Genomic DNA, 19,626 nt, shown 5'->3' on the forward strand with positions numbered 1-19,626 from the left:
GACTCGGGTGTGCTTCTCCACGGGCAGAGTTCTGCTATCACCGAATATAAAAATAACTTGAAAAGACTAATTCCAAAAGTGAGATTAGGCATGATTTTTATTCTTTTTAAATACTTTTCAAACAGTGGACAGAGCTGGAAAAAAAAATTTAAAGTATTTTTAAAAATCATATAGCGTTAGGAAAAATAATCGAAATCCTGTAGCTCCTACTTTAAACTTATCATGTTCTGAAATTTTTCTTCAATTCTAGAATCTATTTAAAATCTCTGTCTTTATGAAAGCCAGAGTAGAAGCAACTAGAATGTAAAACTCATTTTTAAATGTTTTTTTTTTTCAAAATTGGCACATAATTTATAAATTCTTAAATCTCTGTAAGATTCTTGTCCCACTACTACAAACATGGAAAAATCCTTCCTTCTAAACTTGGAAACTGCAAAATTTTTCCTTTCCTATTAACTAATTACATTCCCAATTTGATATAACAAAACCTTTTGGGAAAGCAGTGTTTCGGTGTGAAATGCTCATGAAAGCATGGTATATTTCAGAGAAAACAAGCAGGCCCTACCCAGGGAGGTCCAAGGTTTGAAAACCAGACCTCTAGCCCCAGCCGATGTGGGTTAGTGGTTAGAGCGTCTGCCCAACACCAAAGGGTCTTGAGTTTGATTTCCAATCGGGGGCATGTGTGGGAGGCAACCAAATGATGTCTCTTGCTCTTTCTCCCCCCACCCTTCACTCTCTCTAAAAATCAATGGAAAAAATATCCTCGGGTGAGAATTAACCAAAGAAAACGAGACCTCTAGAGACATGCCGTGCAAAATAGCATGATTTAGACCGTTAGAACAACAGTTTTCCAAAATGAAAAACAAACTGGAAATATACAGAGAACTAGTATAAGGGTTGAGACTTGTTTCATATTAACTTCGATGCCAAAGTTCACAAGGGGATAAAAAGTTTGTAAAAGGAGAGTGATCCTGGGTAAAAAATACACACCATCTGAAAATCAGTGGGAAACATTAAGTGGACAGGAAAAAATGGCCCATAAGGAACATGCTATTTTCTCTTTGATCTGATCGAGTAAAATAGAAGGGAAATCTCATCAAATTTTCGTTTTCTCCCCTGTAGTACAAACCAGGTGGTTAAACTTTGTCTTCTTAGGTCCAAAGTCTGGCAGTGAGTTGGAAACTATTACAAAAACGGCTGGAAAACAGAAATGTGAAAGACAGATGGCATTATACAATGCTGCTGTCCCAACATATTAGAACAAAAAAAGCAAATTAAGACAGAGGTTCCCAGCCAGTGTGTGTGTGTGTATATATATATATATATATATATATATATATACACACTCATCATTGATGTTTCTCTCCTCTATGAAATCAGTAAAAATATGTATATTTTATATATTTTATTGATTTCATAGAGGAGAGAAACATCAATGATGAGAGTCATTGATCGGCTGCCTCCTGCACACCCCCCACTGGGTATCGAGCCCGCAACCCAGGCATGTGCCCTGACGGGGAATCGAACCCAGATCTCCTGGATCCTAGGTGGATGCTCAACCGCTGAGCCATGCTGGTCGGACCCAACCAGTATATTCTGAACCATTCTCAGGTACGCTCCCAAATTTTGATTAATGTGTAAATAAAATTACTTGTTCAACTGAGCTGTGGTAGCCACCAGCACTGCTAGGCTCTCTTTCCAGGCCATAGGAGGGAGACTGCAGGTTCACACACTCCTGTGCTGATGGCGCACAGTGCTGGCCACAGGGCGAAGGACGGAAGGGACATGTGACCACCACTGGGAGCATGTACTTGCTAAAGTACAGCCTCCCAGAGCCCTTTCCCTTAGCAAAAGCCATCAGGAAGGTTCGAGACAGTGGCTGTCCCATCAGCCTAGATCCCTGAGCGTCTGCTGCAGAGAACAGACACATAGGCCACGTGTGTGAGATATAAACCTTTGTTGTTTTAAAGCCACTGAAATTTTGAGGGTTTTCATCCATACAACATAAGATAGCTCTCCTGACTGAATCAAAAGGATTCACACAGATAGACTGTCATTTGTCCACCAGGCTGGGGAGCAGAGAGGCTCCTGCAACTTGGCAAGTAGAGCTAGGGTCTCCATGCTATTAGGAGGTAAGAAAGTGTATTATAATGTGAAACTTGGTGTCAAAGAAGTCTCTGCTTTTATCTCAAACATCTGAGTACTCTTCCTTAGGTCTACATGAAGTATACACAGAGCTAAAGTGTGGCCAAGTTCACCATGCCACAAATGATTTCAACTTCATCTGCAATTTTAATTCCTTCAAACAAGGCACCAAAATGTTTAATATTTGAACACGTACCTTTTACCCAAAGGCTGAAAATCAGTTTTAAATCAGAGACCACTGCTAGGTCTTGGACAATGGCCTGACTGCCACTAGGGGGAGCCATCTGCTCTGTTTGCTGCCTAACTGGCTCACCAAAAGAATGGTGGGAAACTTCCAGCTCCACCAGGGAGAAACTCATTCTAGTCTAGCAGCTTCTTTTCTAACCCTGAAACTGTGCTGGTGCCAAGCTAGGAAGCTCTGAAGTGCACGCTCTCAGGCTCTCCCCAAAGCAGACTCAGTGGGTCTGAAGTGGAATTAAAAAATGTGTAATTTTTTTAAAAAGCTCCCCAGATGCTCTGGTACAGAGCTGGGTCTGCTACCACTGATGTAGGAAATTTCAAAGAACAGGCCCCTTTTCAAGCATAAAGTTTTGTCATCTATAGGGCATTTTAGACAGAGATCAAGATATAAGAAACCCAGCTGGACAGAAAAAATATATATATATCTCCTAAGAACAGAATTTCAACAAAACACTTTATAATAATAATAATAATCACAGGGGGAAAAACACAGTTATCTTCAAATTTAAATTTATTAAGACATTCAGCTATGTCTGTCAGTCTACATCCAAATTTGCTACTAAAAATAAAATAAAGTCACATCCCACATTAGGAATACCGAGTCTGAAAAACACTTTTTGAGCCAAGACTATTGTATAAATAAATGACTAGTTTCTTTTCATATCAAAATTCCATAAAAAATTACATTCCCCCCTCCCCAGTTCTACCTGTAGCCATGATGAATGTAAAAATTTAAATATGACACATCCTTGCCAAAGAAAAGGTGCAAAGTCTATTAACAGCTTTAAAAGTGGCATTTGCAGAGAGTGATCATACAGTTATGTACTCATTCCCCAGTGCAAATATTGCCATAATTTAACACTGTAGATTCGGTTGCCAGAACTAAACATTACACAGGACTGAAAAGTACACGAGGGCTTTTATCAGTGCCCTAAAGCCCTTCCCACTTTGGTCTCCCACCCACACTAATGTGGACTCCAAAGTGTTCATGAGAGTTTTAGTTTACTTCACACAGCCAACACAGTGTACAATATATTAACAAAGTTTCATATACACAAAATATCGAAGACTCCATCAGAAAGTTCAAGAGTCTCGGATTACATGAATGTACCCGCAAGGCCCAAGTGCCCCACCCCCCTCAAAGCACATACCAAGTATGAGCGTGTTTTGATCTCTGGATACAATCAATGCTTTTATATCTTTGAATTCAATCAGTGCTGTACAAAACTCAATATTATCACCAGACTGAGTTCCAATTAGCTGAGGGGAAAGGGGGTGAAGAAAGGGGCTGGTCACTACTCATATTCTGCTGCAAGAATGATCCTGTCCCATAGAAGGTATTGAAATGTCAGTTTCACTTCTGCCTGCCTCTTCCCAGACTGTCCTTACGCTCTTTGTCTTCCTTTCAGACACACAAATCTGATTTTTTTATCCCTTACAAATCAGGGGCAGCTTCTGAAGTTGTTGAGGTTGAATTTCCTTGGCAAACCTCTACAAAACATCAGCATAGGATATATAAATATATTTTGATTAGCATACATTGCAAAATTTCTCCCACACAATGTCAAGGGCACGAAAGCAGGTGGTCTCCACTGAGAGTAAGTACTTCCTGGATTAGATCCTTGGAATGTCAAGTTTCTCACCTAATCACCTCATACATTTGTTCCTCAAATCTGAGCAGATTTCATCAGGAGTTAGCCTCCCCTCCAGAGTACACAGCGTTACCCCTGCTGCTTCTCTTCTGGGCTGACCCCAGCAGGATGTGCTTCATCTTTTGCACTAAGAGGGTATTCCCTGGGCTCACAAGTCCCTTCCTGGCTCCCTGATCTGCTGGAAATGCATTCATTATTGTCCCTGGAACGTTCTTGCAGCCCAGTCCCTTGAGGACACTCTTCATCTGGGGGTTCAGTTCCTTCCCAACACGCAGCATTTTGCTCAGCCCCAGCATGCCGTTGTGGAGCAGGCTCCGTCTCTTCCCAATGAACACGGTTTTGCTCAGCTCCAGCAGGGGATTGTGGCACCAGCTCAGGCCCTTCCCGACCCACAATGTTTTGCTGGACTCCAGCTTGCGGTTGTGCAGCCAGGGGCTCGGGCCCTTCCTGACGGGCAACGTTTTGCTCGGCTCCAGCATGTGTTTGTGGAGCCGGCTCAGGCCCTGATCCTGGGAGCTGCGGGGAGTTTTTGAGGTGGCAGTGGCACAGAGGGCAGGTCTCCTGGACATACAGCCACTTCTTCAGACAGCCTGCGTGGAAGAAATGACTGCAAGGCGTGATCACAGCAGACTTCATGTCCTAAAGGGGGGGGGAAAAGATACCTTGTGTTTATCTAAAACCTTTGCCGATACCCCCCAAAAGTTATAGTTGCCACATTTCTTTCCCACAAATTTCCCAAAGAAAATTTGTAATACAGATATTAGATAAAAACTCATTTTATATTTTAGTAATAATCCTCTTGCCATCAGACCCCTCTCCCTTTTACAAATAATGCAAAAACCACTGGCTAAATAATTTTTTAAAATAAGTAAAAGCCAAAAAGAGGAAGAAATGACCTCTTTGGGTTCTGCCTTGTATGAAACATGGGGGTTACACAGCTGTAGCCCTGTGATTACTGGGTCTCCACGGTACAGCACAAGTATAATTGGAACCTCAGAAAACCTGAAGACAGGGCTATTCCACAGCTGAAGAGATTATTCCATGATGAGGTTATTGGCAAGGAGATGAAATCAGCCACAACACCAGGTTATTGGCAAGGAAGTGGCAATTCAGTTTCAACGTGTATGTCCAGTCTTCAAGGCAGGGGCTGTATTAGTTAAGTCAGTGTTTCTAAACTCTCAACAGAATCACCCGGAACACTTGTTAACCATGCACATGGCTGGGCCAAATGTTGACAACTGCACCAGGATAGCTGAGGGTGGCATTCACAAATCGGCAGTTACAGCAAGCCACCTACGACTTTTACGCACCCAAGTTCAAGTACCACTGGAATATGAGGCGGTGGACTCTGCATTAATATTCCTCACTTAAGATATAATTGGGGAGGGAAGGCTGAGGACATGAAGTTTACATTTAAAATTCTACATTTGGTGAACTGACCATTAGCTTTGTTTATAGTCCCCAAAACAAGGAACTTCTAGAAATTCCTTGTCAAGAGCTGGTAACACCTCAGAGTCAACTTTTAAGCAGAAAGCCATCCAAGGAAAAGCAGCCAGCTTGGAAGTTAAGCAATTTGACTTCCATTTTCTGTGTGGTATCAGCAGGTAGTTCAAGCACCTCAAAAAAAGTGATGTGACAACAGAAAATACAAAAAGAGGACTCAAATCCCAGAGCTGGAATATTTAGACACAGGCCACTGGAGCTGCTATGCCCCGAATCTGTCACTGTTGCGCTTGGTCCTGCGCATGGCAAGGTTCTTAGCACCAAGGAGCCAGACTGAAACAGTGCCCGCTTAACTCGGGGAACCTACATTACACACCAAGCGCCTCCAAATGCAAAAACAACCGGAAAAAAATTATTTTGCTAGTCCCCAGAAGTATGTTCTATAATAACAATAAAAGAGTGGTACAAAATTGCATTTTACTCTTAGGAAAAAAATCTTATTCTAGATGGTCTGAAACACACAAATACAGACACACCCTATGTAAACTGTAAAGCGGCCTAGGAGGGAGACATTCCCTGTGTGCTCACTGACACTCTGCAGCTTTCTTCCACCTACCCACACTCCGAGAGTGATTCTAAAGGAACAGCTCCTGCTGTTGCCCATAATTTCTGTCCACCCTTCCAACAGTATAGTTTAGCTGTAAAGGCTGCTACTCAACCACCCCCTTGCAGAGGTGACTGGTGACTGAACTCTAGGTCTACTTTCTGTTGCTATATTTTCAAGCTGATTTAAATACCATCTTTCAATTTTTAATAGAAGGCAATCATCAGCTATATGTGGCGCACATGCGAAAGGCCCAATGCAACAGTACACCAACTGGTTGCCTCTACCATATGTCCCTGCCTCACCCACACACAGAGGCTTGTATCCATTGCAGAAATCCACCAACCCACAGGTAAGCACATGCTCTCTCCACATACATAAAGTAAATGAACATTTCTTCCCCACCCTGGTACTCCCAGAAGGAAAAGAGTCAGAATCTTGGCACACCACTTTTCAGAAGCTGCTGACTCCCAGGTGATAATATATATTTGATAGTGCATATATATTCATGTGTGCAAATGTATTTAGGAGTAAAATATAAAATACACCCGACCTGCTTTTCCTTTATTTATGGGCGAGCAATAATGTTGAAAATAACAATACATTAGAACTCGAGGGACTAAATTAAAAACTTAATTTAGAAATAAACTGGAAATATTTTATCAGGTCTAATCATTTCTGAGGCCCACTTTCTTTGTACCCAGGAGACAATTCTGCCTGGAACTTTAACTTGAATCTGGATGGTGTGGTTAACGTCCCAAGGGATGCACCGTTCAACCCACCCACGTGGATTCTTACTGTGCGAGTTACCTGGTAACAGATGGCACAAATATCATTGTGTTTTTCAAGCTGCTCTTTCGTAGCAAGAGGCAATGATTTAATCTTATTCACAGCATCCCTGCGGAGAAGGAAGCTCTTCCACCCGAGCTGGGCCCGGAGCCACACGTTGTAGTAGGAATGGATGAAGATGATCATGGAGCCCATCACCGTCCACTCTCCAAAGATGGTCTCCGAGACGCCATAGGCCACCACGCAAAGGGCCACGAGAAACTCCAGCAGGCGGTAAGTGCCGTTCACATAGTAGATGACGTCATCCATATTTTCTACTGGCTCTTTTCTGAATTCCTCAACCATAAATAAGACATAAATAAAAAGTGTTCCGAGAACCTGAAAGAAAAAGCATATACATTATATGCTTTAGTGATCAGGATATGATCACTAAAAAAGGTTTTCCGTAGACTTTAAACATTAACCCCCTCCTAATACTTTTGGATGTCATATTTATATCTAGAGGAGGGAATGGTACAAGTAAAATGTGGGTGATCTCAGTAATCCAGGTACTAGATACTGAAAAGCCATACCTTGAGAAAACTTTCCTAAAATAATTATTAGTAATTAAGTTTTCTCTGCCTCTTCCCTTCCTCTTAGTCCCTAGGTCACCAGAATCCACAAAAATTCTATCTGAATTTTCCTAAGTCTATAGTAATACTTGTTCCTCCACTTTGAAAGAACTGTTAATTCTACAAGGAACAATGAATAAATATTGCCAATGCTACATTTTCTTTTACTTCTTACAAATCAGGCGGCAAAGATCCAGCTTCAAGTTACAATAAGCTTATCATTTTCAGGGCAATACTATGTCTGTATGTGCCATACACACGTCATATATTCATAAACATCATGAAACTATGGATATTTCTGAATAGATATATACTAAAAAAAAGGTGCTCTAAGCAAACACTAAAATCTTTTAATATTTTGTAGTTACTTCATCAGTTTACGATTTACATGACAGCTCTGTCAATCACACCATTTTGGAAAAGAGAAATTACAAAAGCTTAATTACCTTGATAAAAATAGTACAGTGACAAGACAGTCTAGTATTTTAATAATCTACCTTCACACTCAAATAAATGTAATGTGTTTTAGTAAAGAGGGTGGGAAATAATCACCTAAATAGGCCACTTATGATCATGAATTCTGAAAAAGTCTCCATTGTTACAAAAAATTAATTCTAGGCTTACCTGAAGAGAGGTAAGAATGCTGCTAGAAATAATGATAAGAAGCCAAAAATCCATGTGGAAAAACTGGCAAATCATGTAAGCCATGTAAGCAGGGAATATCAGTAAAAATAAACAAAGGCTCACAGCACGGAAGTGTTTCCATAAACTCCTAGAGAAAGAAAAGTATTCATTTAAAGTGCCTATTACCTAGTAACACAACCATTACATTACCAACCAAGGGGTGTGTGTCATGCTTCGCTTCACAAGTACCATCCTGAGCACCCTTGGCCAGCCGGCCGCTGCCCTAGAGCCCAGGGCGGTGGTGGCTCAGGCCTGGTGTGCCCGCCTGCCTCATTCCTTCTCTTAGTCTCCACACTCAGCCAACTGCCAGGTACCATCGATTCTTTTTTTACTCAACAGTTAGTTTCATTCCCAATCCTACCTACTTGAAAGCCATCTCAGCCTTTAGTAGCATTAAACCTTAACCACTTTAACAGTAAAATCTGTATTCTTCAGTCATTCGCCATCGTCCTCCCGCCCGCTCCACCCTGTGATGAAAACCTCTGCAGGGTTAGTAAGAGGAATGCTCTCTGATGAGCAGGTATATTAATCCTCACATTTGGGGGAAAACTATGAACCGCTGTGTTGTAAGACCTACTAGCTGCTCTTTGTCCCCGGAGACCAATCCTGGACAGCACCAGCCAGGTTAATCTTCCTAAGGCTCTACTAGATTAATATTGTCAACACCTTCTTTAAACTTCCTGGCCTGGTATTTGAGGTCTTCCACTCCCAATTTTTTAGTCCAAGCTTGTAGGCATCTGTTCCTCACTATAAACAAATATGGTTAATTAATTAGCTGTGCTCCCAGAAAAACACAAGCCTCCACTCCAACCTCTCTTTCTCTAAATCCTTTAAGCTGACTCAAGCTAAACATAAACATATACAGGTAATGTAAATACTCTATCTGGGAATCACCTACTCTCTCAGAATTCTGAACACCTGTACCAATCACACACTGAATTGTACTATTTCAATTATATATTTATATATATGTTTATGTATTATCTCTCTGAACATTCTCATTTATATTTAGTATCAAAAGAATTTATACATATGTGTGTATATATGTGTACACTCATACACACAATCTTATGGCCCAAATTTAAACTCCTTGAAAAAAGAACAGTAACTCCTTATTGGTGCAGCAGCTCCTAGGCACAGGCTTGTTTGAGCCCGGCCAGGCGTGGCTCAGCGGTTGAGCATCAACCTAGGATCCCGGAGATCCCCAGTCGATCCCCAATCAGGGGTATGCAGGAGGCAGCAAATCAATGATGATTCTCTCACCACTGGCATTTCTCTCTCTTTCTCCCCCTCTCCCTTCCTCTCTGAAATCAATAAAGATACATTAAAAAATTAAATTTTTTAAAAAGACTTGTTTGAAGTGTGTGACAAATAACTTGAAAATGTATTTCTGCTCGATATTTTCAAATTATCCTCCAACTACTACCTTTTCTTACCTGCCCATCTACCCACCCAAGTGCAAAGCCCTCTGATGTAAACAGGATAAAAGTTAGCATGATTATTTCACAGGGGAACAGTTACATGTATAATTTTATGCTTTTAAGACATGCAACAAATCAAGAGATTTTTTAGACTTAGATTTCAGATTCTGACTCCACCTGAACCCTACCTGTTGTCAGTAGTGGAATAACACACAGGAGAAGCCCCCTTGTTATGGTGAAAGGTAGTGATTTTTCAACTGGTGCACAGCAAGAAGTTTTAATACATGCGTCAGGGGCACCGACCTCTTTTCCCTTAGGCTGTCAAACTAAAAAAATGGCAACAACAAACACAACAGCCATCCAGTGTGAAAATTATAGCTATTTTTTTGTCAGATTGACAAAAAATGTACTATTTGGTGTGCCGCAGAATTTTAGTAATTAGTTTATGTGTGCCATGAGATGAAAAAGGTTGAAAAACACTAGCCAAAGGAGACAGAACATCATTTTTTCTTTTGTTTACCTCTTCATACATGTAATATATTCTAACAGATCATTCCTTAAATGTACCCAAATTTAAGACATATTGTATACAACTTCTAAAAGATAAATATACGAAAACTCTCCCCCACAAGTACCTTAAGTGGAACTTAGGAGGGAAAAAACATTGTGTACAATAGAAAAAAAGGGATGATTTCGACCCCTACAAGTTCACTTACAGAACTACTTACTCTATGCACCTAATTTATAAGCAAATAGATGATGTAGGGCCTTATTACCTCCACAAGGGATTAAGGGGGGGGGGGGAAGCTAGATACTCCCATTTCCTGGGTAAATAAAAGCCAAAGTTGGAGTTATTTATTTACTTTAAATATATCTTTATTGATTTCAGAGAGAGGAAAGGAAAGGGATGGAGGGAGGGAGAGACAGAAACATCAATGATGAGTCATTGATCAGCTGCCTCCTGCACGCCCCCAACTGGGGATCGAGCCTGCAACCTGGGCATGTGCCCTGACCGGAATCGAACCCTGATCACCTGAATCCTAGGTCGATGCTCAACCGCTGAGCCACGCCCGGCAGGGCGGAGTTATTTTTTAACAGAGATCACAAAACTAGAAAGGAATCAGTGTGACCCCCAAACAGCTTTCCCCTTCTTAAAAACAAAACTCAGTTACAATCTATGCAAACTGAATAGTGAGACTTAAAATTATTATTTAGTGACTTCTTATAAAACACGAACACAGATTATTTAAAACCATTATGAGGAAATTTGGATTTCAATCAAAATAAAGCTTAGGTCTGCAACAAAATTAAGCTGTTTAAATTAAATATCAGCATCTGTAACATGTCCTCAAATCTATGCAAAGCATCCCAAGGAGACAAAAGTAGCATAAACCCTCCTTCCTCTCTAACTATAGTATAGGAGGGAGGAGAAGTGACCACACAAGCCAAGTGCTACTCTGTGTGGGACTATCTACAATTAGAGAGAAGAAAGTGAATTATTAACATGGTAAAAATTAAAGTGAGGTACTTTTGGAAAGTGTTTTATATCATTTCTTGCCAAACATTTCTATTACTAGAAGTTAAGGGACAACTATAAACACGTCAGTAACTCTGCTTTGAGATTCAAAACATAATTTAATTTTTTTAAAAAAAGGCAGGCAGGAAGAACTACTGTAACAGTAGTTATACTACGTTAGGTGGTAAATTACAAATCATTTTCTTCAATAGGGCAATTTACCTTAACACTTTAAATGTATTTTTCAAAGTCAAGCTATGATCCATTTATATGAAAGTAGGAATATATTTACATCTATACACAAACACATATTTATATACCTATACAAAAAAGTTTATACATTATGCAAAGTTTTAAATTTATGTCTAATTTTTGTGTGTGTACTATACAAATAGATACATATATATACTTATTTAAGCAGTTAAAATTCAATAAAAATCTTATGGCAGTGTAATTATGTATTTTTTTTCTTTCTCTTGCCCAAACTTTCTATAGTATCATCTTAGTATACACTTAATACTAAAGAATATTGCCAGAGATTACAAAATAGTACTTAAATAAAAAAACAACAAAATACCAATTTAAATGGCTATTAACTGAGTTCACCATTGGGTTCAACATCTTAAATGCTTCTAAGAAACCTTGGAAAGGTTTCTTATCTGGGATAAAAAGATAAATCTGATGAACTATAATTAAAATGCTAATTTGGAATGCTTTAAAAATCTGTTAAAATTCTATCTTCCAAAACACTGCCTGCTCCCTTACTCATTAAGCAATACCAAAGAAGCAATAAAATCAGATTCTTCAATAATCAGTATAGAAAGATGCAAGGGGGGGGGAGGGGAGTAACAGTGGAACTGAATTTTAAGCAATTATTTATAGAATGTCATTGTATAAACTATATTAAGCCAAAATAGTATCTTAAATAGCTAAATAACAATTTTATTTTTATTCCTTAAAATTCCTGTAATATGAGATGAACATTCTGAATCTGGCTATTAGTTTTATCTGGTACCACAAAGTGTCGAGAATCCCCACAGTAACCTCAGTAAGTCGCAACTGTCTAAAGGCCATCAGGTGAGGCTGCCACTCCAGCAAAGGCCTGTCTGAGGCTGCCTCCCGTCCTTTTCCTCCTACTGCATTTCTCTCGATGCTCTCTCTCCTTCAGGGTTACACAGAATAAAATGATGTATTATTTGCTATATTTACTAGACTAAATTCTATGCTCTATGTTCTTCACTTTAAAACTGAACAATTATAAAAAGTATTAAATTTCTCTGGAAAAAAGTTGATTTCTAATACATGGCATTTGATGTGACTTTTAATCTTGAGGGAAAAACAAAAAGAGAGAAAAGTCATATACTAAAAATTAAAATGTAGAGTTGTTAACTTAAGCTAATACCAATTATTCATCCATTTTCTGCCTGTAAACATTATCTACATCTTCAGACAACAAACTCATGTACCACATATAACAAAACTTTTCTTTAGGAAGTTTCTTACTTGTCTCTAGATGCTCCCAGCGCCAAAACAATAGGATCTGCAATCTCCAGCATCGACTGCAGGATAGAAGCTACAACAATGAAAAGGATAATACTGAGCAGGAAAGCCCGGTGAACCACCTGCAGCTCTATCAGACCAGTCTGCACCGCCAGGATGAGCAGCGTAACTCCTTCTGTCATGCCCCTAAAAAGCATACAATTTCAGGAAAACAAACAATAATCAGAATCTCATTTACTTCCAACAAAAATAATCTAAAGGCTTAGACTGTTGTTACATATTTGTGATCATTAGACCAAAGAAACCCACAAAAAACTTGATCAGAATATTAACTTATCATATAATACTGATGTAATACTATATAGTCATAATGTATCACCGCATGTGCAAAACATAACTATTACTTAGCAAACAATAAAGCAGGAAAAAAGCACCTTCTGAGATACATAAGTGTTCTAACTAGACTTTGATAATGAGAAAAATATCTCTGCCATTCTTCGATATCCACTGCATTACACATATTTACATCATGAGACATTAACAGATAAGACCTTTCTGGAGAAAAATTTGCTAATAAATTTAAAATGAATTAACTTACTAGAAATAATTTTTCCTATGATTGTACTATGCAAGTAAAAATGTATATGTATCAAGGAAAATACAGTGAATGATAGAACATGTTACACAACATCATGGGGATACAGTCAGCAAAATCCAGATTCTGAAAAATTAAGTAAGACTGTCTGGTATCTTCAATAAATAAAATGAGAGAAAATAATATAAAGATAGCAGGGACCTAAATATTAAAAGTGACTTAAGAGACATATCAAACGTTGCAATATGGGTCTTATTTGGATCTTGAATTGACCAAACAAAATGTTTAAAACATTTTAGATAATTAGGGAAATCTGAACACCAACTGGGTATTTGATGTCAAGCAATTCTTTTGTTAGGAATAAACATTCTATTGTTGTTATGTTTTTTCAAAATATTTATAGACTGAAATATTTATGGGTAAAATGATATTATGTCTGGGATTTACTCCAAACAAATGCAGCCAGGGGGTTATGGAGGAGGGGACAGGGTGGGTGGAGTTGATAAGAGCATGCATGACACAAGACTGTACATGGGAGTTCATTTTACTATTCTCTCAGCTTGCAATTTGCCTAATTAAGGGTTTAAAAATTAAAGAGACGTATATAAAGATACTCATAACAGCATTACTTTTTAACAGCAAAAAAAGAGAGAAAGAGATATAAACTCATTATTTTGGAATACTATGCTTTCATCAAAAAGAATGAGATATATCTATATATGTTGACATAAAACAGAACACTATTTGAAACATATTGAGTGAAACAATAAGGTGCACAACAGTGTGTATAGCATGCAAAAATGAACCAAAAAAAAAGTATATATACATGCACTTTTCCCTGTAAGAAATATTAAAATAGTCACAGGAATATTAAGTACAGCTGAGGAAATATAGTCACTAATATTGTAATAACTATGTACATGTCAGACGGGTACTAGATTTATTGGGATGAACACTTCGTAATGCATATAAATGTCTAATCACTCTGTGGTACACCTGAAACAAATATAACATTGTATGTCAACTGTAATTCAAAAATAAATTTTTAAAAAATGGGTAAGAGGAAAACATTTTAAAAAGAAATTTTAAAATAACCATCAATAGCTGTTAGCTTTGGGGAGAGGAAATGGGAAGTAAAGGGAGGAAGCTGTTACTTCCCATTTTGTACTTTCTGAATGGTATAAATTTTGTGAACTTACACAGGAGTTATTTTTCTTTCTTACCCTCCCCCTTTTTCCCATTACAAAGGTGCTGGCACGAAGATTTTGGAGCATAGATTTTTTAATTTGCTGTCATAAAAAAAAATAATACCCCCCCCCCCAAAATCCTCCACCGAATTTACAAGGTATTCACCATCTACAAATTCTAAAATAATCCATAAAATTTTAAAGAGTTTAAGAAGAGGTTATATAAATGAAACCATGAAACTCCTATATTAAAATAACAAATCATGACAAGTTCTAGAAATATGGTTTCCCAATACCTGATCTTAGTAATTTTAATAGCCAATAGTTAACTGTTCTGCATTCTCATTAGTGGTATCCTTTGAAACTTTGATTAGTGTCAAAATTAGTTCAAACATTTAAAAAAAAAACCTTTAAGTATCAAATATAGAAATCTAATTTAAAAGAGCTATACTTTAAATAAGAAAAAACAAGCTATGAAAAAAATCTCTAAAACAAATTTAGGAAAGAGGTGTCCAATATGCATTGTTATGTACATAGATTAAAAATCATCTTTTATACATGGAAACACAATTATTTTTTCATAGTATTTTAATCCCAATGTTGCAACCATTCAAAAAACAAACAAAAAAAACCCTCCTCAAAATCCCATTTCCTCTAAAATTCATCAACAAAAAAAATGTGTCATTATTTCTTCAAGTCATATATAAGATTTAAATTTCTAGAGATTTCTAGAGAACTTACCGATTCATGGCAGGATCATTCATGAAAGCTCGATAACCCTGCAAGTAAAACTTGCAGAGGGTCAGAACACCCAAGGCAACAAAAGAAACTGTGAAGACCAAACCCAGGAGAGAGTAAGGAGTGCTGCAGCATTCAGCAATACTAGAAGAAAGGGGAAATATTGATAGATAAAAATTTTCTATTTGGAACAAAAACATCTTAAGCTTTTAAATAACCACCAAACTTGATCTGATCCTCATTAATTAAAACACTCCAAACTAAAATTTCAGATGACACCTCCTAACCACTCTATTAATAATTTAAATCCACTTATTATCCTGACCTACATTTTCTTACCCCTTTGGCAAATATTCAGTACACAGCACTGTATATGAAAGTCTTCTTTATTTTTAGTTACCTAGCATCTCCTTCAAATGCATCATCTCCTTAAAACTCTCAGGCTTAAATCTTGTTCAAACCTTGAGAAACACATAATTAACATATTGGTGATATTGAAAAGAAACATGTATAGTTGTCCACTGTTTCTTTTGAAAAATGCTGGCTGTTCAAATTGTTCAGACTACACTGCTACTATGGTTACAAGCTGAAACTCCTTACTTGACCAAACTGCTATTGGGCAGGGTCTGTGTTGACTCTGATGCCCCCTGACTCACCTCACTTCTTCAACAGTCCTCCACACTGTTGGTGTTTTCAAATTAACTTATTTAGGTTTAGTTTAATTTAATTTAGATCAATTCATTTTATTCTGGGTTATTTCAGAAGCATGTCCAAGAATATAGCCCAAGACCATTTAAAAATAATTTTAGTATCAACATAAATATTTGCTATAACTATCACAAGAACCAAGATCTTACACTAAAGCTTGGAAATACTTCCATATTTTATGTAAATACATTCATTGCTTTCACCGAATATATTAGATATTAACTTACTAACAAGTAATTAGAAAATATATGTAATATATGTACCAAAATAACTTGGATTTAGCACCTAAGAAATGTTCAAAGTGCTGTTAGCTTCAGTTTTAGAATTTCAGAGCAGAATTTCACTTGGATGCGCGAGGAATTCATGCAGGGAAATCATGTCTGTCCTTTAGGTAGCTCCATGCTTCTGCTGCAAAGCTATCCTTCCTACACAACTGCTTACAAGCTAGTTTTTATGGGAAAACATGTAATTTTATGCAGACCAGTGTACATTATAATGAGAAAAACATGTCTGGTTTTATGTTAGGAATGAAAATACCTACCAATCATGGTGGTTCATAGCTAAAAGAATAAACAATGATACAGCATTCTTCTAAATCTAATTTCTGAAAGGTTTGACATTTTTCTGAAAGAAATCATTATATAACATATTTAAACAAACTGCCCAGTAATTAAAAAATAGGAAAATCACGACTGAAAATAATACTAAAAATTTAACTTTGCTTTCACTGGAAAATCTGAAAATTTTACTGAAGGTCCATACTATTCCTGTCTTTATATGTAGAGAAGTCTTTTACACTGAAAGAGTATGATTTAAAAACATTTTCGAGAGAAGCACATTCCTTTTCTCTCACTTTAGAAAAGAATGTGGTGCTATTTTTCAAAAGAGAGTATAATAAAGAAAACAAAGGCTTTCAACCTAGCTTTGGGGAAGTGAAAGAGTTTGGGAAATTTATAAAAGTTTTTCTTCCCCTCTCTCTTCAAGGAGACACTTTATTGACTTTAGTTTCTATTTCCTAGCTGCAAAAGAGCCTTCTTTTTGTTTTTCAGTTCGTCTGTGTATGCTTTCTTATTGGTTTGTTTAGTCAGGGTGTTCTGGTATACTTGCAATCCTTCTTTTTTGTAAATAAGTTGTTTTTTGGCAAGGCAACACACAAATATAACTGGGCACACAAGAGCATCGAGAAGGCCAAAGAACAATGCTTGCAGAGACATAAACCAATCAAAGAACCATACGGGAATTTCTCTATTAAAAACCAAGTTAAAGCATTCTCATTTTGAGGATCAATCTATCCTATGTATAAAAAAAGGAATAGAGAGAAAAATTAGTTTGTCATATATCTAAACCTCACCTAAAATCTCAGTATTATTTTCTTACTTCATAACTAAATCCAAATTCATTCACAGCTTACTGCCTGTTGAGCTTATTATGTATCACACTATGCTATTCTTCATTCCATTGTGCTCTACGATGGATAACCACCTAGTTTAAAACATAGCCAACCCCAGTGCCACACTGTTATTATTCTAACCTCAGGATTTTCTCTCTTTAAATTCAGTTACTTTTTGGATTACTTTAAAATTCTGCATAAAAACTCCATAATATTTCCATAAAAGTTAACAGCAGTAAAACTTAATTAATAATGGACCATTAAAATGTGTTTGATACTAGTTTGTTGCATGTTTATAGAAGCTACTTATCAATTAAAAGTGTTATTTTCAGAAGTACAAAGCCTGACTTAGTACCAGTAAGTTTATTCTACTTGTCAACAGAGGTACTGCCTCATGACATTTTTAATAATATCCAACTTTGTGTAACATTTTCGATCTTAACAAATAGCATGCCCCTTAAGGACCGTAAATTTGTCTCAAACTTCTCATTCCCTGTACCACTGAGTACACAGTGTTCCATCATTTTGGATGGCTGAGAAACAATGGTCCTATTAATTGAAACTCAAGATTTTTATCTACCCGTATTTCCTTTCCAGGACAGTTTCATTCTTGCCTTTTAAGGTGACAGTGAGGCAAGGAACAAAGGTGTGCACCCATGTGCTAGATTCTGAGGGCTTGAGATTCAAACTCAGTGGAAAAATGACAAGTGTGGGTCTAGCATAAGCTCACAGCGAAGTGGGAAAAGACTCTAATGACCTAAAGACAATTTTTTCATACTAAACTTTAAAGACCAAGTCTTATAATTCCTTTGGGTTAAACAGTAAAGTACTACAATATACCCACTGCACCAATTACTTGACTCAATAATAAAGCAAAACAGTAAAAATAACAGGGTATAGCCTGGCCGGCGTGGCTCAGTGGTTGATCGTTGACCCGTGAACCAGGTAACATGCTGGGTTGAAGGCTCAATCCCCAGTAGGGGGTGTGCAGGAGGCAGCCGATCTATGACTCTCTCTCTCATCGTTGATGTTTCTATCTCTCTCCCTCCTCTCCCTTCCTGTCTCTGAAATCAATATATTTAAAAAAATAATAAAGGGCCATAGTGAAAGCGCTTAGGTAAGTCACAGGGTGCAAATTCAGATGGGGTTTTGAGGTCAGAGCTGCTGCTTTCTTTTTTTTTTTTAAATATGTCTTTATTGATTTCAGAGAGAGGAAAGGAGAGGGAGAGAGACAGACAGAAACATCAATGATGAGAGAGTCATTGATCAAGCCCACAACCACGCATGTGCCCTGACCGGGAATCAAACCCTGATCGCCTGGATCCCAGGTCGACGCTCAACCGCTGAGCCACACCCGGCCGGGCAGTGCTGCTGCTTTCAGCACCACCTGGGTGTCTTGGTACAGTTTCCCCAGCTATGAAATGGTAATAACAACAAAGACACCAATCTCTGAAGATTGCAGAGAAGACTAAGTATGTGGAAAACTGTTTACTAGTGTGGCTGGCACATATTAAATACTCAATAAATCATAGCTATTTTCAGTAACATATTTTTCCTTTAGTGACCCAATAATTTAACTTGAAACTGCAAGAAATTATTTTTACAATTTGCTATGTACCTTTCCACAAATCACTTGCTGTACTTATGTCCATGGTGCAGCCAAATATACCACCATTATTATATTAGCACTTCCCAGAATCACCAGACCTGGGTAGCCACTGAATGAAAAACCTATCTTCATTAAATATGAAGTACTATAATATGACTGATGAAAGTTAATTTGCAAAACTTACGACTCCTAGCTCAGTTTTCTCTTCCTAAGCTTATGTGCAGTATCAGATACTCTCATTAATTACCTTGTCAGAAAAAGGAAAAGCAGCCGCTCCCGAGATGCAGGCTGATCTCGAGTGCTGAAGTAGGAGTAAATCTGGAGAGCAAACAAGACGAGCCAGAAAACCATGAAAAGTACAGGGACCACCAGCTGATTCCACAGGGACATTCCCAAGGCTAGAAGGCCGTACACCTCCACTACCTGAGTCAGAAAATAAGACAGGAACACATCTTGTATCACATGGCAATAAGCACTTTTAAGCACAAGAGTTCATTCTAAAATAAAGAGAAAAAGTAAATTGCTTTTATTGTAAGATTGTTTCAAATAAATCCCTTAAAAGTTAGCTCTACCCATACAGTTAACAAACACCATGTTTTTAAAATTTTACTGGTTTTGCATTACTATTAACACTTTACACACACTCATCAAATAGCAACAGTAAATTGCCCTAACAGTTCCAAGATAAAGTCACACGCGGAGTAAAACTGCATAAAAGGCAATACCAGGAGCCTTGCTAAACTTACTCATATCTAATCAAAACAATGAGGACTAGCATGAATGATGCAATATTG

General features: G+C 37.7%; 1 protein-coding gene across 3 annotated transcripts in view; it reads right to left on the reverse strand.

Annotated features, from left to right (window-relative positions):
- Positions 1 to 2,878: 2,878 nt before the first annotated feature.
- The window catches only part of RNF145 (ring finger protein 145), a 72,682-nt gene continuing 55,934 nt past the window's right edge, over positions 2,879 to 19,626 (reverse strand). For all 3 annotated transcript variants that reach the window (XM_081137247.1, XM_081137246.1, XM_081137245.1), the window contains 6 exons: positions 19,080 to 19,255; positions 15,129 to 15,269; positions 12,609 to 12,791; positions 8,109 to 8,256; positions 6,895 to 7,251; positions 2,879 to 4,676 (listed from right to left, as the gene is read on the reverse strand). In XM_081137247.1, the coding sequence (XP_080993373.1) occupies positions 4,107 to 4,676; positions 6,895 to 7,251; positions 8,109 to 8,256; positions 12,609 to 12,791; positions 15,129 to 15,269; positions 19,080 to 19,255 (1,575 nt within the window). In that variant the 3' untranslated portion in view covers positions 2,879 to 4,106. The remainder of the gene's footprint in view (positions 4,677 to 6,894; positions 7,252 to 8,108; positions 8,257 to 12,608; positions 12,792 to 15,128; positions 15,270 to 19,079; positions 19,256 to 19,626) is intronic.

Source organism: Miniopterus schreibersii (assembly GCF_964146895.1).
Source record: "Miniopterus schreibersii genome assembly, chromosome: 4".
NCBI lineage: Eukaryota > Metazoa > Chordata > Mammalia > Chiroptera > Miniopteridae > Miniopterus > Miniopterus schreibersii.